Source organism: Atheta coriaria, unplaced genomic scaffold, assembly GCF_025399875.1.
Source record: "Atheta coriaria isolate IRGN ID8LTWV9N9 unplaced genomic scaffold, Caltech_Dcor_3.1 hic_scaffold_13_pilon, whole genome shotgun sequence".
NCBI lineage: Eukaryota > Metazoa > Arthropoda > Insecta > Coleoptera > Staphylinidae > Dalotia > Dalotia coriaria.
Window position 1 is genome coordinate 999,602 of NW_027045455.1, and position 23,520 is coordinate 1,023,121.

The 23,520-nt window shown below is 34.4% G+C and overlaps 4 protein-coding genes and 2 long non-coding RNA genes across 6 annotated transcripts; 4 read left to right on the forward strand and 2 right to left on the reverse strand.

Moving 5' to 3' along the window:
* The first annotated feature begins 81 nt into the window (after positions 1-81).
* LOC135801740 (nucleolar protein 6-like) lies at positions 82-4,246 on the forward strand. Its single transcript, XM_065315251.1, has 9 exons — positions 82-227; positions 291-1,675; positions 1,730-2,032; positions 2,087-2,398; positions 2,462-2,607; positions 2,664-3,433; positions 3,486-3,680; positions 3,737-3,838; positions 3,899-4,246. Exons 1-9 carry the CDS (start codon positions 207-209, stop codon positions 4,019-4,021), a joined length of 3,357 nt encoding a protein of 1,118 aa, XP_065171323.1. The 5' UTR covers positions 82-206; the 3' UTR covers positions 4,022-4,246.
* bcn92 (LYR motif-containing protein bcn92) lies at positions 3,849-4,649 on the reverse strand. The gene is made up of 3 exons (XM_065315255.1): positions 4,514-4,649; positions 4,251-4,371; positions 3,849-4,193 (listed from the first exon to the last, which is right to left on the reverse strand). Exons 1-3 carry the CDS (start codon positions 4,594-4,596, stop codon positions 4,134-4,136), a joined length of 264 nt encoding a protein of 87 aa, XP_065171327.1. The 5' UTR covers positions 4,597-4,649; the 3' UTR covers positions 3,849-4,133.
* Positions 4,650-4,700: 51 nt separating this feature from the next.
* Positions 4,701-5,795, forward strand: LOC135801742 (splicing regulator SDE2-like). Its single transcript, XM_065315253.1, has 4 exons — positions 4,701-4,920; positions 4,975-5,195; positions 5,254-5,526; positions 5,592-5,795. The coding sequence occupies exons 1-4, from the start codon at positions 4,831-4,833 to the stop codon at positions 5,698-5,700; spliced, it is 693 nt and encodes a 230-aa protein (XP_065171325.1). The 5' UTR covers positions 4,701-4,830; the 3' UTR covers positions 5,701-5,795.
* Positions 5,796-6,397: 602 nt separating this feature from the next.
* Positions 6,398-7,142, forward strand: LOC135801744 (NADH dehydrogenase [ubiquinone] iron-sulfur protein 5-like). Its single transcript, XM_065315254.1, has 2 exons — positions 6,398-6,504; positions 6,674-7,142. Exon 2 carries the CDS (start codon positions 6,679-6,681, stop codon positions 6,976-6,978), a length of 300 nt encoding a protein of 99 aa, XP_065171326.1. The 5' UTR covers positions 6,398-6,504; positions 6,674-6,678; the 3' UTR covers positions 6,979-7,142.
* A 1,379-nt stretch (positions 7,143-8,521) lies between these two features.
* LOC135801775 (uncharacterized) lies at positions 8,522-9,538 on the reverse strand. The gene is made up of 2 exons (XR_010550436.1): positions 9,091-9,538; positions 8,522-9,029 (listed from the first exon to the last, which is right to left on the reverse strand). It is a non-coding gene; the product is annotated as an uncharacterized lncRNA (long non-coding RNA).
* An 810-nt stretch (positions 9,539-10,348) lies between these two features.
* LOC135801803 (uncharacterized) lies at positions 10,349-11,797 on the forward strand. The gene is made up of 3 exons (XR_010550443.1): positions 10,349-10,596; positions 10,790-10,944; positions 11,527-11,797. It is a non-coding gene; the product is annotated as an uncharacterized lncRNA (long non-coding RNA).
* Positions 11,798-23,520: the final 11,723 nt, after the last annotated feature.

A 23,520-nucleotide genomic window follows, 5' to 3' on the forward strand; every position in this document is an offset into this window, starting at 1 on the left:
GATTATATCAATTCTGAAATTCTGAGTTTAGAAAGGAATATTGTAGTGCGCGATGTCTGCGCCACCTTTCGAGCATTGCATACAACTGCAACATGTGTTGACAAAATCTTAAAAGAAAACACGTGTTTGTAATGTTTGGTTGGCATCGGTTTTGAAATCCAAATTGTTTAATTAAAGTGATAACAAGTCTCGAAACAACGTGTAAAATGGTTGAATTTAAACCCGAGGTAAATCAAGTTATATTTTAAAACCATATTAAACCATTTATATTTATAACCTGCATATTTAAGGATTATGAATTCAACCAAGATTCGGAAAATTCATCCGAAGATTCTGATTCGGAGCCAGAAATTATCCACAATAAAAGGCCTCACGATGGAGACAATGATTCAAAAACAATCAAAAAATCAAAGAGTGAGCTGTACAAACAACCAACAGCTGAGGAAATGAACAAGTTGCGTGAGACTGAAAACTTATTCAACTCAAATATATTTAGACTTCAAATAAACGAATTATTAGAGGAAATTAAATTGAAACCAAAATATCAAACACAATTTGATCTTTGGTTCACAGAGTTTCAGAAAAAGTTACTAAACATTCCGGAATTTACTGAAATTAACTTGAATAATTTGCAAATATCAAAGAAAAAGAAACTTGATGAAAAACAGAAGTTTATTAATTATGCAGCTAGTTTGGACAAAGTTCCATGTAGTCAGGATGTTAGTATGAAATTTATGAAGCCCAAAAGTATGGTTTTGCATGGTTCACTCAAAAATATTCCAAGCGAAAAGACTAAATTTATTGCCAATTTAATGATTACCATGAACAAATCTATGTTCTTTGAGAAAGATTATCTTAATAACAAGTATGCACTAAAGAAACAATTTTATATGGCTTACATTGAAAATTACATCAAGAACTTTGATTGCATTAAACAGATTAAAGTTGCAAACTATTTACATAACAATCATTTGCCATATTTGGAAGTTGTGCCTGCAGAGTGTGATCAAATGTTGATTAATATTTTCATTGTGCCTGAAATTGATACATTCAAACCAATAAGGTTCATGCCAAACAAAAATAATTTGAAACAATTATCATATGATGATTTTCCGGACTTTGAAATAGAAAGTTTTTCTGAAGTGGGAACTTTCTTTTATAATTCTATTATGTTATTTGATTGTACATTAGAAACGAATGAATCGTTTATCAAATGTTTAAATTCCCACGAAAATATTACAGACGCGATTAAGTTGATTGTAATTTGGCTGAGGCAAAGAGATTTGAACAGTGATTATCGTTGTTTCACTGATGATTTAGTAGTATATATACTCGCGTATTTGTTTTCAAAGAAGAAAGTGAATAAGTTGATGAGTTCGTATCAAGTTGTACGAATTTTCTGGTCGTTTATTGCGAATTTGAAAGATGATGAAAAGTTGTCGATTGCTGTAGATGTTAAACCGAATAATTTGCTTTTGTTCGAGGGCGAATTTGTTTTGCTAGATAGCACTGGTTGTTTTAACGTAGGCGCGTTTTTAGATGGAAATGTTTACATGAAAGTCAAGGCCGAAGCTAAAAAGGCGATAGAGAGCTTGGATAGCAATCGGTTTAATTCTTTCTCGCACTTGTTCACAACCAAAATGCCTGTTGGTTTACAGTACGATGCAATTCTTAAGTAAGTTTATGTTATTAATTACCTGCAGTATTTAATTTGATTACAATTTTATAGAATAATTGATATAAATCAATTTAAAAAGATCTATTGGAATAGTAGCAATGAAGACAAGTTCAAATTCTTTGGTTTTTATAAGTGTTTAATCCAAAACTGCATTGAAAATCAGTTGAAATATGGTTTAACCAAGAGAATTCACGAATTAGTACCAATTTTTACTGAAAATCCAAACGTAATCACGTATGGCTTAAATTTGAACCCGGAATATTGTTATAATGTTATTGAGAAAGGTCCACGACAATATGAAGAAGGTGCAGAGAAGTTCAAAGATTTTTGGGGCAATTTAGCAGATCTTCGAAGGTAATATTTAAAATATATTCACAATTAATATTTAATTTTGAAATTTATTTACAGATTTAAAGATTCTTCAATTTATGAAGCAGTTTATTTTGATGATGTGAAAACAATTCAAGATAAACGTTTAATATTCGCGAAAATCATTGAATTCGTGATGCGAAACAAATTAGAGTTGAGTTACGAGTTGAACGGTGTTGAAATGGAAAAACAATTGAAACTTGAACACATTGAAAATCCATTTCCTACCGGTTCAAATGAGGAAGCTATTATAAGAATTAAAGGTGTACAAACCTCTTTGGATAAAATTTTACGAAATTTACAGCTACCACTTCCTATAACAGCGTGCCAATGCACATCTGACTTATACAGGTATAAACATACGTTTATTCAAATTTTATTTAATATATTCAACTATAAATACTCTATTTATAGTTACACTGAGTTGTTTCCACCCATTCCTACTAACTACAATTTGAAGAAAACGAATTGTAGCGAACGCGGTGACTTTGTTGTAATGAATGAGAAGCCAAACAAATTACCGCATTTGTTTGAGCCAATTGAATGTGTATTACAGCTTGGTAAGTTTTTGTTTTATGATTTATAATGGTTTATTTAACTGCTTGTGTATTCTTAGCCTTAAATTCAAAATGGCCGAAAACCCTGGAAGCTATGCGAGCAATGAAAACCATTTATTACTTTGAAATTTCCAAACTTCTCCGCCTTGAGCACGACGTCATCACCTCTGTCCGCGACGACCACATAGATCTATTTTATCAAGGATATGTTTTCCGCCTGCGTTTGCATCATCCGAAAGAAATTGCACTGCTGAAGAAAGATGTAACCGCTGACGGTTTAACATTCTATAAAGACACTGACGAAAGTTTACGCCTTGAACGAAATCTAGAGATCTTACCGAAAATTTCCGGTGCTCTCAACGGTCTGCATCAAGCAAATCCAAGTTATGGACCGTCGACGTGTCTTATCAAGCGATGGATGCGTTCGCAAATGTTAGACGCAGATCATATCAGTGATGTTGTTATTAATCTTTTAAACGCGTCCTTGTTTATCACTTCAGCGCCTTACAAGCCTGCGATATTGCCTCAAGTAGCGTTTTTAAGATTCCTAAAGTTTATGTCTACATTTGATCACAACTTTCAAACTGTCGCCGTGAATTTCAATGATTCGTTGAGTATTGAAGAGCTGAATGAAATCGATAGTAAATTTCTGCAAGATCGTCTGAGTTACAATCCGTTACATATAATTACGCCGTTTGATGAGGGTAAATCCTTATTTACGAAATGTGGACCGTCGGCGGTTGTCCTGAGAAGGATAAAGTGCTTGGCTGCCGAAAGTTACAAATTGCTGATCGATAATTTGGCAGAGGATTGCCAACTTTCATATAAGGTATGTTTTTATACCTTGGAAGACATAAATTTAAAAAAAAATGATTTCACAGGCGTGTTTCGTCCCAAATTTGACCGGTTATGATGTTTTAATTCACTTGAATGCCTCGACTAACCTGCGACGCTATCAACAAGTCAACAGAGATCAAAATTTTATCGTAAAGTTAGAAGAGTTCGATGAATCTATTACGAAGTGTATGCCGGTTGTGGGTTTCGATCCGATTGAATTGTACCTCAAGGAATTACGGGTAAAGTATAGACGGATTAAAATACCCCAATCATTTTTAAAACGAGTTTTTTCCAGGAGAATTTTGGAGAATATGCATTATTCTTTCGCGATTTCTATGGTGGAGTCGTAATCGGTGTTCTGTGGAAGCAAACTATTCAAAAACAACAGGATTTTAAGGTGATACAAATTATAACTTACAAACCACTATATTTACAAAAATACATATTTTAAACTCAGATTTCTACGGCACATGGTCGGAAACTCTCGGCGCAAAATAAATTGGAGTCTGACATCAGTGAGGAAGATTTCTATATCTATGGCAAGGGGATTGTGAGAAACATAGAAGTGCTTAGAAAGTAAGTTCATTCAACGCGATTCTTGAAAGAAAACAACGAGAATCCAGCGCGTTAATTAACAAATCGTAAACTATTATATTGGAGTTGATATTAACAATTTGTATTTTCTTAAAGCCTTATCTGTTTGTGTGTTCAATGACTAGCTTATCAGTTGCATACATTTGTCCAACAATGACCTGAAACATTTTATTTACATTTAGTATTAAATTATAATTGTTATATATCATTATTACTTGTCTTTTGATAATCTCCAGGTTGTGTTTTGCTTCTTTTATTTTCTCTGCAATTATTTTTGGATCTTGTATTTCTTTGTTAATTCTAAATGAGTCTTGAATTTTCCTAAGGGCATAATTACTGGAAGAAAAAACAACTTGTTAAATTGATGGAAATCTTGAAAAGTTAGTTGGGCAATATTTATTGTGTATTTAATTAAAAGTTTAGAAGAAGTTGAATAATTTTTGAACCCAAGAAATGTAAGGTTACAATTTTCGCTCACCGGAAATTATATGATGAAAATTTCTGTGATTCTCGTAGCATTGCTTTGTAAAGACTCAAAACCTGACGGGTGTTGGTGGCCATTATAGTGTTGATAAACAATGTGTGCAGTATAATTGTTGCACTTGCCAAGTGCAATAAAATCACGATGTATGTAATCTCGAACTGCACACGGGTTCGATGAATCGAACACGGACTGCGATCACAGCGACGCTTGACGCAGATTTTTAGAATTACACAACATAACACAACCTAAAACTGCGTTTGACCATAAGTAACTGCTTGTTTTCTTCATATTTTATCGAGAATTGCTTAAAAATGTTGGAAATTAAATACAATAATAAGTCAATTTTATTCCTAGAAAATGTATTGTCTATAGCAGAAGTAAAGACAAATATCACCAACAAAGTAAGTACCAAAAACAATTTTGTATCTGCCCTAACATTGTATTTATTTGATTAGATTCAACATGAAGATTTTTATTTGATACATAATGGTAAACATTTTAATGATGATGGTGTTCCTGATGGAATTGTGCATGTGGTACCAAAACTTGTGGGTGGGAAAGGTGGTTTTGGTTCAATGCTAAGAGCAATTGGTGCACAAATTGAGAAAACTACAAATAGGGAAGCCTGCAGAGATTTAAGTGGAAGAAGACTTAGAGATATTAATGAAGAAAAACGGTAATTAATTCTAGTATGAATTATTGTTTAAAATAAATCTAAAAGAATTCATCTTTAGCTTAAAAGCATGGATTGATAAACAAGCAACTAGGGAGCAAGAGGCTGAAGATAAAAAACAGAAAAAGTTAGAGAGATTGGTACAGAAACCAAAGGTTGAATTTAAGGATGACACTTATGACAAAGAAAGGTCTGAATTGCCTGAGAGATTAGAAGATGCTGTTACTCAAGGAATGGAAGCTGCAGCTTCTGCAAGTGCTTCAACTTCAAGTAAAAGAAAATCTGATACTAAAGGTGATGAAGTAAAGAAAAAGAAGAGGAAAGTTGCCATGTGGTAATTAAAATACAACCTTTAAGAAAAATAAATAATTCTATAATAATTTTACTTTTTAACTTTAGGCTGGATGATGACATAGATATTTCAAGTAGTGATGATAACTCAGCTTCAGAGTCAGAAGATAGTTCAGAAGAAACAAAAGAGGTAACGAAACTTGCTGCTACAAATTAATTTTAGTTTAATTTATAAATATTCATTTGTCAGATCAAAAAGAACATTTTATTTGTCATTGTTCAATTAAAAACAAATACATTCATTTTCCTAAATAGATTTGCCTGCTCCCTATTCTAGTTTTGATCCAAATATCTTAGGAACATACGGTTCAATTATTTCGTATGAATTGAACAGTTTAATCGCGATAACGACCACAAGGAGGCCTTTTATAATGCGCCAGATGTTTGGATTCTGGACAAAATTCCGCAGTCGTTGAACGAAGAGATTTCCGTCAACTTTGCTTTCGCAGGGTAGTGACATCCCTGGTGTTGGTAATTCATCCTCGTCTTGATCGATGGGTTCATCATCAAGGATGATATCGTCCATCAAGATACCTTCGGCGCCCAGGAACCTCCCTCGTATGGTTCATCTTCATCCTGTGCTTGAAGGGTTTCCTCTTCGATTTGTGGGCCTTCGCCGATCGGATTTTCAGACTCTTCGTATCCTTGATGACCGAAAGGAGCGTTTTCATTAGGTTCATCTGGTGTGCTTGGCCTCTTCACCTTTTGCTGGTCGTCCTCGATGTGCTCCATTTTTGGGAGAAATTTACTAAAATTTACTATAGCTTCATAGAAAATTTGACGTTTATTTTATTAATATCTATAATTTTGTTTTTATTCCATGGCAAACTTTATACATTTAAATCAGTACAACTTTCATATGTATCGTTGGCAACCATACATACACGAACGACATCAATCGATACGTCGTAAACATTGGCCTGAAAATTCCTCATAAACAGCTCAAATTTAAGATTATTAGGTGCGTATTATTACAATTTCAACTTATTGGACCTTAAAAGGGCTGCATATCGTACATTTTGGCGGGAAGTAATACTGAAATATGCAATTTTGCATTAAACTTTAAATTGTTGTGACTTGTTATGTCACAAGCCTAACCTAAAAATCAAGAAATTCAATTTATTTTTTAGATAAAATGTCTGTATGCCCGTGGTTTCGTTCACCCTTTTCCGACCTCACTGCCCAATTGGTCAGCCACCAGTGGTACGGTCGTTGTGCCGATTTTGAACTGAAGGTGATGGAGTGTTTTGAGGCCTATGGTCTTGATAAAGGCATGAGGGAATGTGATACTTTGATCCAGGATTTCAAAGAATGTCAGAGCAGGACCAAGCAAAGGGATCGTGCAATGGCTATGAGAATGGAAAGACATAAGCAGTACTTCAAGGGAGAACGCAAAGAGCATTACGCCGAATCACCGCGCATTGATGCTTTCTAGATTCACATGTTTCTATGCTTACAATAACATTGGACATTCAATGATATAAAATGGGGGCAAGGATGGTAGTTGTCTATTGTAAAAATTACTTAGAACTAAATAAATTTATTAATAATGATTTTTGTTTGATGAACTAAGAGAAAATTAAAAATAATTTCAACAAATTGAATTGGAATATTTTCACATTTACAACTTTAGTTTAAGTGCAAGATACAGCCATCTCTATCTCAGTTTTCAACCATGCAAAAAGAGGCTACAGTGATAAGTGCCCTGAATGAGAGTCACTTCTACCGCTACCCTTGTACGGGGCCCTGAATAAAGTCACTTGTACCACTACCCTCGTACGGTGCCCTGAATAAAGTCACTTCTACCGCTACCCTCGTACAGTACCCTGAATAAAAGTCACTTCTACCGCTACCCTCCTACGGTGCCCCGAATAAAAATCACTTCTACCGCTACCCTCCTACAGTACCCTGAATAAAAGTCACTTCTATCGCTACCTTCGTATGTTGTTCATTCGAATAAGAGAGAACGTCCACATAGTCCAAGAGCTAGTAACACCCATTTCATGACGTGTTTGATGCATCATGAAATTTTTATATTTCATTTATATCCAATTGAGAGGTAGATTTACCTGTGTTTGCCTGGCCCTACCTGGGACACCTGGTCAACAATTAAATTTTAAGAAAATTTAAATTTATATGTCCAACAAAAACACCATTTGAAATTTTAGCCCAAAGCTATTCCACAATTTATAGAATTACAACAAAAAAACAACTGTGATCTTGTTTCTGGAACAAGATATGTGGGAGATGGTGGTGTTTATGGTTGGGACTTTAAGAGGAAGTTAGTATCCAGAGGTGCTAACTTCCTCACTCAATTATTATTGAGACCAGGTGCCAGTGACCTGACAGGTTCATTTTGTTTGTACAAAAAAGATGTTTTTCAAAAGTTAATTGATAATTGTGTATCCAAAGGTTACGTTTTTCAAATGGAGATGATTATTTACACTAATTAATTACTTAATTACACTATTGGGGAAGTCCCAATCACATTTGTTGATAGAGTTTATGGTGAATCCAAATTGGGTGGGTCTGAGATATTTCAGTTTGGAAAGGCACTTTTATATTTGTTTGCTACTACTTAGGAATAATATTAATTATGCATTCCAATATTATATTTGTAAAGTACACTTATCACTATAGGCTGAAATAAAATGATTTTGCCTATACAAAACAGAATTGTAATGAAGTCGGCAGTGTTTGCATCAAAAAGTAGGTATATGAATGAATATCTATTACTGTAACAACATTTCTGTTAAGTTTGTGCTTAATATGTGTTTTTGTATTCTAGAATTTGGCCGAGTCGTCGAAGTCTAGTCGTTTCCGATTCGACATTTTCGGGGATTAGGAAATATTTACAGGTGTGTATATAAATTCCCTATTTACTTACATTTCCTTATTTTATTTATTTCTATTTTGACTAAAATCCTGAAAGGATGTAGGACAAGACTTCTTTTACTTATATTAAGGTTCATATAGTATTATTTTATTTATTTCCATATATTTATTGATTTTTTAATCAAAAAAAGAAACAAATTAAACTGATAAACAACTGACAAATTCTCTACGTGCAGCAATTATCTTCTTATTGACAAATATATCGTAAGCGGAACGAGCGCATTCGCTTACTTTAGGGCATGTGTCCAGCATTTTACCGAGATTCGTGTTGATCATTACGTTGAGGTTTATCACACATCCTTGCAGTAGATTGTCATAGGTGGCAACACAGCTCTCTTCGCATTCTTTATTTCCGTTGCATCCTGGGAGGCAATCAGTATGCAATGATATACCATATAAGTACGTAGATATTAAGCCTCTCGTTTCTCGTTCGATAACTTTGATCTGTTCCAGGCAGTTTTCTGTTGCACATTCTTCAACAATTTTTTTATTGATCTCGAACTCTTCAGCAATAGAGTTTGCCAAAATTTCGAAGCAGTTGCCAAAGTTTCTAATTGGCTTCACATTTGAAGTGGGCAACGCAATCGAGCTCTATGTAGAAGTAACATAATTATAGTTCAAAATTTGTATTAGTTGTAAATTTTTAACTTACTGCTACGCACAAGGTTACAGTGAACAAAATATTTGCCCTCATGATCCTAGTATTGTTTGGTTCAAATCGTCAGACACAACTGAAATGTTTTGAGTTTGACGGCGCAATATATATCTAATTGGAATTAATTAGCTTAGTAACTCATGTGATAAGGTTACTTTTTGAGTACTGTATTTTTTTCGAATTTGGTGATAAAATAAGGCAACGGTGAGCAATTGGAAATTCTGTTGTGACAAATATACCTATAAATAACTCGCCAAATATTAATCTAAAATGGACAGCATGGATAGAGTTTCTGAATTACGTGAATTTAAATATATTATTAATATTTCTTATTAACACAAAGATACAATTTTTGCACAATCGTGAACTAATTTTTGATTGTTTTAGGGACCTAGCAATTAAACGTTACTTCACACCACTTTAGTACATACTGGTACATCATATTGTGAGTATTGAAAGTCTGAATCATATTCATAAATAATATATGTGAATATGTCTCTTGTGTATTGTTATTTTGCGGCTGTAGTTAGAAGAATTGCCGCGGTTGTAACTAGGAACTAGTTCACAATTGGTGTTTCCGTATTTTGATAGCTGCATTACAATTTCCTGCTTTAAAGATAACTAGGTTGTTGAGACATGCGGCACTAGGAGGCGCTAGTATCGCACCTTAATATTCTCGTTATTAAGCATTTCGGACTATCACAATTAGATGGCGCTCGCTCATTAATTTGTGCTGGAAAACTGTTTGTACCTACCGTTTTCTTGCCTGGATTTTAATTCTGTTTCCTTCGAATTATAGAAAAAGAATTGTTAATTGAATTGACTATATTTTGTTGCATTCTAGGGTTGAAAAGTGTCAGGAAATTGCAATTTTTGTCATTTTTGAAAACTTATGGTGGAAAACGGTTTCTATTTCGTGTTTCCATGGCTCGATTTTAAGTTTTTTTAATCATTGAAGAAGAGTTAATTAATCAAATGGATTACATTCCATTAACCACGAGTGCCGAGAAGTGTCGCAAATTTTGTTTATTTTCGAATAATAGTGGTTGTAAGATTTTCTCTTATTGTGCCGTAAAAGTTTTACCAAGTACTTTAGTAATGTTAAAATTGGCAATGCTATGCATTTATAGTTTAGATACGTAAAATATTTGTAAGTAAACAATTTTTTTGTTGCAAAATTGATAGTGACCGCGTGTTGTTGCCGTTGGCTGTGTGCAGTGCCGTGCACATCCAGTTCCATTTCAGTTATCGGATGAATAGCGTGTGTTCATTGCGATCAATTCTGTATCTTCCGATTATAATTAAGTGAATTTATATTCATTAAACATTCGCGGACATATCGGACATATCGATCGTGTGCTGCGGCGTGGTGCATTATCGCATTTCTTGTGATTTTAGGTCCGTAGTTGAATTAGAAACGGTCAGCAAAGAAAAGATTTAGAATTACCAGACAAGTGCGGCGTATAGTTATTGAAATATCGTGCGTCCGGAATTGCAAAATACGTAGGTATTTCCCGTCGGCTAAGATTTTTTGTGGTTTTGTTTTGTATAGTCATTAAATTCTTAATTTGAATGCGATTTCTGAACTTTTACACCTTGAAATTTAATTAGGCTTTTGTCTTATCTTATAAAGAATTTTCAAAATTTTCATAACGTTTAATCCTTTGGTTGCTAGCTTATAAATGTTCTTTTTTAGGTTTAACGTTTTAACGCGACCTTACGGATATCTTGGACCAGGTGTGAACTGCAGGTCTCTTCCAGAAGGATTCAATAGAAAATGGTAATTCCCGGTAGAGCAAGAAACATCTTCAACGATTTCAATGATTCTATCAAATTTTGACTGGCCAAGAGGTATAATTTATTTATTTTTATTTTGCACGGGGTAGTGTTGCAATTTAAAACCCAGTAACACAGAAATGGAAATAAGTATAAGTTTACTGACATTTTAACGTATTTTATAGTGTAAAGTACGCTTTACAAACAACATGTGTGTTAACTAAGCCTCGGTAGGTTGACACAATCGATACAATTATACATAAAATATAATACATAAAACATAGGTAAATATATAAAGTTTTACATTTGCTTTTATTAAAATAACGTTATAACTTATATAATTATTTATTTCAATTTTACAATGTGTAGTGTTATAAATGTATCACTGTAGTACTGAAATGGAAATAAGTATAAGTTTACTGGCATATTAACGTGTTTTATAAAGTGTAAAGTACGCTTTACAAACAACATGTGTGTTAAGTAAGCCTCGGGAGGTTGACACCATCGACACAATTATACATAAAAAATATAGGTAATACATTAAACATAAGTATATAAAGTTTTACATTTGTTTTTATTAAATTAATGTAGTAACTCAAAGCTCAAGCTCAAAAAACTAGAAATTTAAGAATTGCATTTTAAAACTCGGATTTTTAGATTTACCTTTTTACTGGGGAATTCCATGGATTTGGACGCAGCATCAACAACTTACATTTTGCGATTCACAGAGCCCCGAAGTCCGGGTGAAGAAGAAAAATGGACACCTTCAAACCTTTCTGCTTTTAATATAATTGGACCAAAAAATAACGCAAATTTAGCCAAATTGGTTAAATTTGGGAAAAAAAGACAGCGCAGAACTATTATTATAAACTTATTACGCTTGTTAAAGGCAGTACAAGACTTGTTATTGGGCTAAATAGTTAAACAGTAAAATTATTCTAAATGCTCCGCCAAGGTGGTAATTTATAGACAATTTGTTAAGTGATAGTTAATACTATATGAAGACATGATAACTTTGTTCAGTACTTGTAAATTGTAATTATACATAGATTGTTTTCATTATTATGTTCAATGTTGGAAGGTCAAATTTTAGCATATTTTAGGGATTTTGCACCTGACTCTGACATCGTAGAAAGACCATTCTTGAATCAGATTGTAAGTATTTAATTTCACTACCATTTTCCTAATTAACTTTTGTGATTATCTCACAAATTAGCCCCCATAATTACATTTATATGTTTGAAGGATTAATTTTTGCTTGTTTTAGGGATATTGCAGCTGAGTCTGACATTTCAGAATGACTATTCTCGCATCAGATTGTAAGTATTTAATTTCTTTATCATTTTCATACATAACTTTTATGAATAACTAATGTATTAGCGAGAAAAATTTACTTTTTGTGTTTCGAAGCACTGATTTTTGCTGGTTTTCGGGGTTTAGCACATGAACGCGTCATCAATTGTATGTTTCGTATGTTGGTATGTCGATAACTTGTATCTGTTTGTTTACATTTTGTCATTTTGAATAGTTTATGGATTATATATAACATGGGTTGTGTTTTATTAATTTTTGTTCAAGCGAGTGAGATAGAAATACCAGGATACTCGTAAGCTGATAGCAGGTGAGTTAGAATAGGAGAGCAATATCTAAGCGCTGGCGTATTGGCTTTTGTTTTTCCCTATTTAGTCCGTCGGTGCTACGCAATTGTGATGTGTGCACGTGTTCTGTTCCACCGTTGGTCTTCATCGCGACTGTTGCAATTCGGGAGACTTTAATTACGTGCGAGCCTTAGAATCGTTTAGTCATCGATTGCTATCAACTATTGAACAAGTGATTTATCTCAAATCGCCTCGAGACTTAAGCCATCAGCCGCCGGCTGTCGGATCTCTTTCGTTGGGCTACGGATTCTAATGGGATTTATAGGCCAAAATGGTATTGTTAATTAGAGGGGATAAATCACGCGTTTTTTACGTGTGGCATTGTTGTTAGTATTATACAGTGAGTAGTAACATCAATTCTACTAACAGTTCTACTTTGTGTGTAACGTTTGATAAGAGAGCGTTGTGGCTTGATGGAACGTAGGATGACTTGAATCGTACGTACGTTCGTTTTATTAAAAAAAAATGAAGAATGTATTGTTAAATACAATTAATAAAAGTCAATTTAAAATTAAAATCTTATTCATATTTCTTTGTGATATCCTCTTTGTCGTTTTCAGGATATGCGTCTTAAATCCAATTTCATATGAAGTTTATGTGCGTGCAACATAGCTAAGGCTTGTGTTGTTGTTTTTAAAAAGTTGAATAAAATAAAAACATAAATAGAAGAATCAAATATTAATGATAAAACACTCGGTGGTCGAGTGGAGATGTGCACCTGCTGGCATGCTAGCAGGCACGGATCGAATCTCAGGTATAGAAGGCATTTTTCTCAAATATAAAAATATCAGGTGTAATTTGGGTTGCATATATGAATTGCAACGAAATATAAGAGAAATTGAAATATAAGTGAAGGCAATACGAGAAGTAAGAAAGAAAGTAAGTGGAGAAACGAGAACTGAAGAAATAGGAGCCAGGAGTAGTAAAGAATAGGAGAAGACAGAAGGAAGAGAACAGAGAGTAGAGTAGAGAAAGAGGAGGAGATAGAAGGAAGAGAACAGGGGAGGATCAGATTTTAAAATTTTTTGGCACGTGTCGTTATAAGACAGTCACTGTTTCGATGCGTCCATTGCTCCCGGCCCATCCTACAGCTACGATGTCTCTGCGCTTCATCCCCGAAATTATCAGGCATATCAACAATTTTTATGGTGGGGGATCACCCCCAGAGAGAGGGAACTCCTTATAAGGACAATCCTTATAAGGTCTTGTTGAAATATTTCTAAGTTTTAAGTCGCCTCAAGAGAGGTGACACTTAAAAATATTCTTACAAGTTCTGACCTGTACCTGACATGAGAGAAGGAGTACATAAGTCATAGAGGATACCTTAACAATTTTTATAGTGGGGATCATCCCCTGAGAGAGGGAACTCTCTTAGAGACCTGTTCCTGAAATGATAGAAGGGGTACACAAATCAAAGAATTCAATATATTTTACTATTTATTTATTAACAATGGAATACAAGTTTAAATTTTACAAGTCAACAGAATGCTGCCATATTGAAACAGGACTCACGACCTGCATAGCTGCGCACATGCCAGCAAATACTACTTCATAAAGTTCTACCGAAACAATGAAATTAGTAAATAGCCAATTTTCTAGGTGATTGAAAATGGAAACAAATATACAGGGTGTTACACAAGGTAAATTTAAAGTGCAAACAAAAAACTCAATACTACAAACGCCGCTCGTTTTCACTCGACGATCAGGGAAACTAATATACAGGGTGTTCCAGAAAGAAAATTTAAAGTGCAAATTGGAAAATCCTAAAAACAACAGCTAAAGCAAAATTTTAACGGACACAATGGAAAACATATATACACAAACTCACAACTAAAGATGATTTTCTACGTGCTAGTAGGAAAACTAATATACAGGGTGTTACAAAAATAAAATTTTAGAAACTACAAAGGGAGTTAAAATTCACAATATGAAGAGCGAACTTGACAATACTTTAACAACAATAACAACAATACTTTAATAAAAAATCAGAGATTTTACCCGAAAAACATCGGAAAATTGAGCAAAAAGGTGCTACAAAAATAAAACACTTACATTTTTATAAATTGTGAATAAATATTTATTAATTTATGGTAGCATCAACTGTATAAAGAGAATATCCGGCGGAAAACATTTAAATCAACAGAAGGCAAGCGACGGCGCCTAGAAACACAGTGGTTATAAACGACAAAAATAACTATTTCATTGTAAATATTAAGATATACTGAGACTGCGAAAACGAAAAACTATTCACCGTTCAAGATATTATTTCAACAAGAAATTATTAATTACTGATGCAATTTGATTGAAAATATTTACGTGATCATCGAAAACATGACCGAACCGACGGCTGACTGTAAAGTAAGCGTGGTCGACCACATGAAAATTGTCATTTTAATAATCCTCAGATAATTTTAAAAACCGTGCTTGTAATAATTAAATCAAGCCTGTTATTTTCGGAAACGCGACTAAAAAGAATTCTGATAAAAATGCCACCACGTGTTTGTAATTTACAAAATTAATATCCCACAAATTTAATAATCAATTTAAGTTAAACCGCTTTAATTTTCCGCGAAAAATTTTAATTATCCACCCACCTGTGAATTGATGAGGAAATTTTCTATCCTGTAATATATTCTATCAACAGAAAACTCGCACAGGGATTAACGGACACTTATTTCTCACTTAAGAAGACTCTAACGCTCTAACCGCTAATATTTTGCCGATGGCCGAACGAATACACGACGATAATTCCAATTTAAACCTCAAAACGCGTGGCGATTAGAGTGATACGCGCGCGGACCACGCGGTGAAACAACTATCGTGTGCGCTGCGCGGAGCCGGGTACAAGGCAGGTATGCAGATATCACGAGTCCGTCGAACAAAAAAAGTTGTTTATACACAAACGTACTGATAAACACGTAGTTGAGAAGAGGAAACTAAAAAATTTACAGTCTTGAAATACACATACACGAAATTTACTTTTACTTTCAATATTTCTCGGCATACGAAACTAATTTATTGGCTTTGGGATGTAATAAGATTGAGTCTTCGTAAAAATTTACTGTATACCTTAGTTAATTAAATAATTGGCGTTTTTCTAAAGGTTACTCACAATTTACTCTTTTTTATAACACTACACATCGTAAAATTGAAATAAATAATTATATAAGTTATTACATTAATTTACTAAAACCAAATTTAAAACTTTATATATTTATGTTTTATGTATTATATTTTATGTATAATTGTGTCGATTGTGTCAACCTACAGAGGCTTAGTTAACATACATGTTGTTTGTAAAGCGTACTTTACACTTTATAAAACACGTAAATATGTCAGTAAACTTATACTTATTACCATTTCAGTGTTACAGTGCCATAATTGTAACCACAATAATATTGTGGTATGTTATCTCGTAAACTAAAAGAGATAATAAAGATCGCATCGCAGCGTTTTAATGTACGGACTATTATCTATCAGATAGGATAGTTAAAACGGAAATCTGAGAGATGAAATTTTCATTCTTAAGAAAAAATTGCCAAGGGGGGGGTGCTTGATGCTTTTTTTCGACGATTTTTGATAATTAATATCTCTTAAACTAAAAGCGATTGCAACCAACAAATTCCTGATTATGAAAGATTGGAAAATTCTCTATCAGATAAAAGTATAAAATAATTATATTTCCTACAGTAAAAGGTCGAAAAATGCGACTAAAAGTGCTAAAAAGTGACATTTTACAATTTTTGCCTATTTTATTCAATCGCGAATATCTCGTAAACTAAAAGAGATAAATAGGATCTGATCGCAGCGTCTTAATCTACGCACTATTCTCTATCAGATAGGATAGTTAAAACGGAAACCTTTTCATTTACCAATCATCCACGTACGGTGCCCTGAACACGAACCACTTCTACCGCTGCCCTCTTTTAAACTAAACTAAAATCGCAAGCAAGCAAGCAACGGATCAAAGAATATGAATGATTAGAAAATTTTCTATCAGGTAAAAATTAAAACTAATCAAAACTAAACTAAGATATACTGCATGCGATATGAGCAGATGGCAACGCGACACAAAAATTGTTGTACAACTCTTGCGCTTTTGTAAGCGAAGGAAAAACTAAACAGTTAATTTTGAGATGAATCAGGCGAGTACGCGACTATCTTATATATTTGCAACACGCGATAGAACGCGATAAATCAAAACAACGTAAATACAAACTAATGGAGGACGCCGGAATAAAAACGAAAAATATAATTGAATTATAAACTTACCAATGCAGAACTCATGGGACTCCAAGGCACGGCTAATGCTGTAAATAAACAAAGAAAACATAAGTTAAAACAAAAACATTTAATACTATTTCGACATATTATAATCACACAGCGGAGAAAAACAAACAATCTGTGCTGTTTAGTTAAAAGTTACTTACACCAGCACGAAGGGTCATTCCTAATGATGAATATCAAATCAACCGGCAATTAACCCGCATTTATAGACAATAAACGCGCAAACATATAACATTACTATAGCCGATTGTCCGGACAAACAATACGAGTCGCGTAAAATATTGGATCAACCAGATACCGGCACGAAACTGGCTGCAAACTGTGCAAGCAACGACGCGACAGTTTATGATAAGAAAGAAAAAGATGCGCATAGCCTGCGATCCTTGCGATCAAAACTAAACTAAGATGCGCCAACATGTAGCGTGAGGGGATCTCATGCGTTGCATTCTCGCAGCGAATGCGATAAGAAAGTGTAAGTTGTGTTCAAAACAAACAAAATTCTCGTGTCGAATGTTCGCGCTTGCTGATAGCTATAGAAATAAATAAAATATGTCTATTTTACAATTTTTGTTAATGCTAGTGCTATCTATAAATAGTGCAAATAGAAGTCCCAGAATTTGGATTAAAAAATTAATAAAAATTTAAAATCCGAATTATGTAATGCAGATTTCTTATACTGAAAATTGCCCGATTTTACACAAATTATTGTAGCGATATTTAATTCGATCGGATTAAAGAATAAAAGGAGCGAATCGCAGATTCTTAATCTACGGATAATTCTCTATAAAATAAGCTAGTTAAATTGAAAATCTAAGAAAAGAAAAATCATCCTCATGCGGTCCCCTGAGTCACTTCTACCGCCCTGAATGGGAGACACTTTTACTGCTACGATACACCGAATGAGATTCAACTATACAATTGCGATTAATTGCAATATAACTAAATTAACAAAAAAATCAACGGTTTTGTCATATTTAAGTCAATAAACGTGAATAGTGCATATCTTTTAAATTAAAAGCTATAGCGATCAACAGATTGAAGAATATGAAAGATTGGAAAATTCTATATAAGATAAAATGAAAAATAATTCTATTCTTTGGGGTAAAGGTCCAAAAATATGACTAAAATGCAAAAATGTGCAAAAACACTATGAAAATATGATAATAAAGAAAACACAATGCAGAAACATAATCAATCAATGCGGTTGAAAATATTATTTAATTTACTTACTGGTTAGTACTGTAAAACATCGTAAACGGCATCCGTCGGCACCCCGCTCACAAACAAATACACAATATTTGCATTTCGCGAACATCTTATAAGCGATATATCATTAGCGAGACACAATAGTCAGCAATAAACACTAACAACACCGAAAGTAATACAAGTTCCCGAATTAAATCCGAAGAAAGGAGAATCGCGACGACCGCGTGCGAACCATCCGTCGGATACGGCGAAACTAATTTTATTCCTGCAGCATGAGCAAACGATATGGTCGCGAATATAGTACAAAACTATACACGAATATCGTGACAAATCACCTGACAATAAGAGATAAAAACAAACCGGTCGAATTTCAGCGCGACGTGAGATCGCAAGGTTGTTTAGACACTACCACATACAAACGTTGGACGTGTATGTTCGTCAATGAAATAGAAATGTTTGTTAACATTTTGTTACCTTTTCTTAAGTGTTCAAATTGCTTCGAAACAATTAAATTTTAATTCGGATAAAATAAAGAGAAACATTAGAATATAATTGACCAGTTTGAATTTATTTAATCGTCCATACAATTACAATCGCATGCATCATATATAGATATATTTTGTTTGTAAAGCGGAGCAAACCAAATCAGTAAATAAAAATCATATATTTAAATTCTATGCAGCTATAAATCCTTAAATTATTATATATTCATATACTCATATAATCTCAAAGGCTTTATTTGCCGCGGCGCGTATGTGATTTATTTCTATTGATAATTTATTTCCACGATTATCGACAAAGAATATCTTCTAAACTAAAAAAAAATAGCAACCAGAAAATTGTAGATTATAGAAGATTGGAAAATCATTATCATCATCAGATGGAAATTGAAAATAATTTAATTTAATGGGGTAAAAACATCTCAAAACGCGACTGAAACTGCTAAATATTGGAATTTTTCAATTTTCGGCGATTTATTTCAATTAAGAATATCTCGTAAATTAAAAGAGATATATATTTCTATAATATAATATTTCTATAAGAAAATTTTCTATAAGATAAGCTAATTAAAATGCTTATAGAAGAGATAAAATTTTAATTCATAAAAATAATTGGGCAAATGGGAATCAGCTATTCAATCATCCACGTACGGTACTCTGAACACGAGTCACTTCTACCGCTGCCCTTGTGCGGTGCCCTAAATACGAGTCACTTCCTCCGCTGCCCTTGTGCGGTGCCCTGAGCCCGAGTCACTTCTACCGCTACCCTCATACGGTGCCCTGAACACGAGTCACTTCTACCGCTACCCTCATACGGTGCCCTGAACACGAGTCACTTCTACCGCTATCCTCATACGGTGCCCTGAACACGAGTCACTTCTACCGCTACCCTCATACGGTGCCCTGAACACGAGTCACTTCTACCGCTATCCTCATACGGTGCCCTGAACACGAGTCACTTCTACCGCTACCCTTATACGGTGCCTTAAACACGTGTCACTTCTATCAACACCCTGCTATGGTAAACCGAATGAGACTCACCTATACAATTGCGATTAATTGCAATATAACTAAATAAACAAAGACAAATCAACGTTCTTGACATATTCGGGTCAAAAAGGATAATAGTGCATAACTTTTAAACTAAAAGCGATAGCGACAAACGGATTGAAAGTTATGAAAGATTAGAAGATTCTGCATTAGATAAGAATTTAGAATAATTTAATTTCGTAGGATAAAAGGACAAAAACCGTGACTAAAAGAGCAATTTTTTTTGCTTTGTCTTTTTTTTTAATTGCGAATATTTTCTAATTGGGCCCAACCGTGCCGGTCGTCTAATTTGTATCACAGGTAGGCAGAGCCGTCGAGAGGCAGCGCGGGCCCCGGGGAAAATCTGCGTGCCCCGGCAATCGTTAATTTTATGTTATTTTTTATGTGTGGAATTTACCCCAGGTGTAAATCTTAACACGATCACAAAAAATTGTTTACATACTAAAACTGATAAGCGCACACAAAAGGAAACGACGACAATTCGAGTATGCAAAATCTACGCGTATATATCGACGCTAGAAATAATTTATTTAAAAACTCACCACTATATCGCTGCACATATCTAAGGCTTGGATTGAATATCGATTTAATAACAACCGCGAACCACGAGGAATGCGCACGTGCTACACGGCGATCCCAACAAAACTAAATAAACACGACACAAACTTTAGTTTCATCGCAAATAAGGCGCCCGCAGCGACATCACGGGACGAAAAAGTGAACTACTTGATGTAAACGAAGTTGCCTATGTTATCTACAGTATAATAATCTATAACTAGATTTGGACATAATCACTTGTTTGAATGTATAGTTTATAGTTTATAGGAATGTATACAATTTAATTGTGACATGTTACTAAAAAGGTTTAACTTGCGAAACATGTATAACTCTTAAGCAATTATACTGGTGCGCATTTAAATAATTTACAGAACATGTTTTACTCACGAACGTGCTGTCCAGCGACTTTGTAGCTTCTTGGGCGGCACATCCAACATGTTCTGGCGAAGGCGTCCAAATGCGTCCATCCCCTAATTAATATAGATGAAAACAAACATACTTAATATAGTTTTTTTTGCTAAAATCACATCCCACGCATAAATCCTTTCACCTGTGCTCTCTTTCAAGCATCTATAATTTTCCGAATATAAATAAGTATATCGCAATCCGTCTAGCAGTCCTGTCTACAACACTGTATTTAATATTCATGTCTCAAGAGCAGAGCATCCAAGCGTAAAACCGAAGTTCGAGGTAAATTATAATAGCACACTGCGAGAAGCAAGAACCGTATTCAACATGAGCGCGATACAATTAGTCGCGCGCCGGCACGCGTCTCTTGCTTCCTTCATTTCCTCGTCTGCGCGTCTTTTGCTTTTGTTCCATCGACCGCCAAGGAACAGTATAATCTACGAAGCCAGCAGTCAGTAACCCATCAACGGGAACATCGTTACGACTGCGTGTTATTACCTTATTACGTCTAGTGTTACATGACTATATTAATTTGCTTACTTACTGTTGTTGATCTGCAAACATTAATGCGTTTAATTCTTTTTAATGAACATAATTGAAGGTTATTATCTTGGTAATTGCACAACAATCTATCACACAAAAACAACTCACAAGATAAATGCAACCAAATGTAAAATTGATGTCAATATTCGTATATCAAAAATTAATTATGCTGATTTATGCAATCGTTGGCTTTAATTTAAGACCGCAACTCGCTCGTTACTTTTGCACCCTTGAGTGACCAATGTATATGCGACATTTATAACTCACTAGAACTGGGTCGCACATGCGATTTCGCATTGGCGACAATGTCCAGCGTTTAATTCGAATTTACAATCGGCATTAGGCGAATGAATCAATCAGCGGCGTGTAATCGCCGCGTATTCACCTAATAAATTATAGTAAAGCACGTGTAGATGTCGTGTATGCGTCGTTTAGTTAATAACTCCTGTCATTTATTAAAGACCAACGCGGGGAACCGCGGCTGCCCTTCTTTTGGAGAGAATGTCAAGATAAATTATCTCGTCGCGTGGCGCATTACAGTTTGTTGTGCGCAAATTAAGTCGGCGGTTTTTTTCCGTGTCCCGTCGTGGTGGACTCACCTTGATACGTGTGATATTCGTTCGGTAAGATGAATGACTATGTCCTTTTATAATTGACACAAATTCCGGCCCTTGCACCAGCCGTTAAATGATCGCGATGTGAATTAACGAGAGCAATGTTTATGCATTCGCTTAGAGGCGGCAGTCAGGGCGTGTAATTATTTTATAAGTAGCTTAAATCGCAACATGTAATACTGCAATAAATTCTCAAAGTGTCAAGCTGTTAGACAGTCGAGTCTATTTCTACTCATATGTACAAATGTTGAATAAACTTGGTCACCTATGAAGATATTATGTCTTAGTCACAATAGGGTTGGAGTTAGATAGAAGTTTTGAATTGAATTGAAAGTTATACAAAAATTGATTGAAATAAATTGGTCTAATGCGATCCTGTGTGCATGTTACTTGTTTTGTTCTGGGTGCGAATTGAAATTATTCACGATCAGTGAGCAGATTTGGTAAGTACGTATTTATTAAAACTGGGACAAGGACTGCATTTTACCACCCGGATCGTGATCATGCTGTTTAATTCAATCTTTTTTCGTTTTTGTCCTGCAAACTTACATATATCTTAGTTCCGTATGTAGGACCTTCGAAATTAACTTTTTAAATGTAATTTATTTGTTTTCTCCGAGACTTAAATTAAATTAAACAAAAATTTTCAACGTTTGATAATAAAAAAAAAACTAGAGAAAAATGTTGTTTATCTAACCTAAATGTTGTTTACTTAATTTATAGTACATTAAAAGAATAAAAATTAAAAATGTAAACATAAACTTTTACTTCCTATGAGAGCTATAACTTCCTACACGTTTTTGTTAGTTTGTTTGCGTTCATGATCAATGGGTTAATAGGATAAAGGTCAAGTCAATTTCATTCCGCGTGCAATTCCTCGCCGCCATCTCGTCCCGAGGCGAGCAGGCCTCTCAGAACATGCACACGCACATATTATGAGTAGAATTTCGAGTGCGGATTTTATTAATCGGATCCGGGCGGTCAGGAAATGAAATGTGCGAAAGCCGGACGACCTCAGGAAGTTTAGATCAAGGCGGGCAAGATGTGACTGAGAGTCTTGTCAGTATCGTCACGGCCAACATACAATTACCGACGAATTAAAAAGGAAGAACAAGCAATCAGAAAAAGAAAACAACCAAACACCACATCTGGAAAGTAATATTTCCGTTTTCAACAAGACTCAAGAATTGAATTTATTTCCTTTTCGCCGTGAATAGAATCGTGCCTCGGTTGACATTGGCCTGTCAGGAGAACAATATGCCAAGAGTAAAGCATTTTGCTTCGAACGCAGAGCATCCAAAGCGACAACAAATGTTTCCTGGTTTTTCACGCTTCACTGACTCCGCTAGCACGACCTACCATACGGTTATGACTCGTTGGCTCATGCCGAATTTATTTTCTTAACGTAAATGAATGACTGACATAAACTGTTTAATCAATTAAGTTAATTGTAAGAGACTAATTTGTGATCATCCTTGAAATCATGAAATTCATTTGAAACAATCTTTAATTGCATTAATATTTCCTAGTTCCTATAAAATTAAAAATCCGCTATTTAAAATTTTTATATCTAGTGAAATACCTGACCTAAATATTACATGGATGACCCTTCATCAAGGTCTGTAGACTTTAAACACTCGATTCGTGTGATTGATATCATCGTTGATCGTCGAAGGAAAATTGCGCTCGCTTAAAATCACTCACTAAAGTCATATACTTAACTGCTAATTAACATTACCACATTACAACGTGCAAGTGAAACAAAATAAAAAATCTGCGCGCCATAATAATACGTGTAAGAAAAAGCCATAAAATGCTCGTGGCCAA

Bases quoted from the DNA above. Each gene is read 5' to 3' on its own strand.
- LOC135801740 (XM_065315251.1), top strand. From the start codon at position 207: ATGGTTGAATTTAAACCCGAG. The intron at 1,676-1,729 runs GTAAGTTTATGT...ACAATTTTATAG, and splicing joins CAGTACGATGCAATTCTTAA to AATAATTGATATAAATCAAT. The intron at 3,681-3,736 runs GTAAAGTATAGA...AGTTTTTTCCAG, and splicing joins TGTACCTCAAGGAATTACGG to GAGAATTTTGGAGAATATGC.
- bcn92 (XM_065315255.1), bottom strand. From the start codon at position 4,596: ATGGCCACCAACACCCGTCAGGTTTTGAGTCTTTACAAAGCAATGCTA. The intron at 4,372-4,513 runs GTGAGCGAAAAT...TTTTTCTTCCAG, and splicing joins TTTTCATCATATAATTTCCG to TAATTATGCCCTTAGGAAAA. The intron at 4,194-4,250 runs GTAATAATGATA...AAAATGTTTCAG, and splicing joins TGGAGATTATCAAAAGACAA to GTCATTGTTGGACAAATGTA.
- LOC135801742 (XM_065315253.1), top strand. From the start codon at position 4,831: ATGTTGGAAATTAAATACAATAATAAGTCAATTTTATTCCTAGAAAAT. The intron at 5,196-5,253 runs GTAATTAATTCT...ATTCATCTTTAG, and splicing joins GATATTAATGAAGAAAAACG to CTTAAAAGCATGGATTGATA. The intron at 5,527-5,591 runs GTAATTAAAATA...TTTTAACTTTAG, and splicing joins AAGAGGAAAGTTGCCATGTG to GCTGGATGATGACATAGATA.
- LOC135801744 (XM_065315254.1), top strand. From the start codon at position 6,679: ATGTCTGTATGCCCGTGGTTTCGTTCACCCTTTTCCGACCTCACTGCC.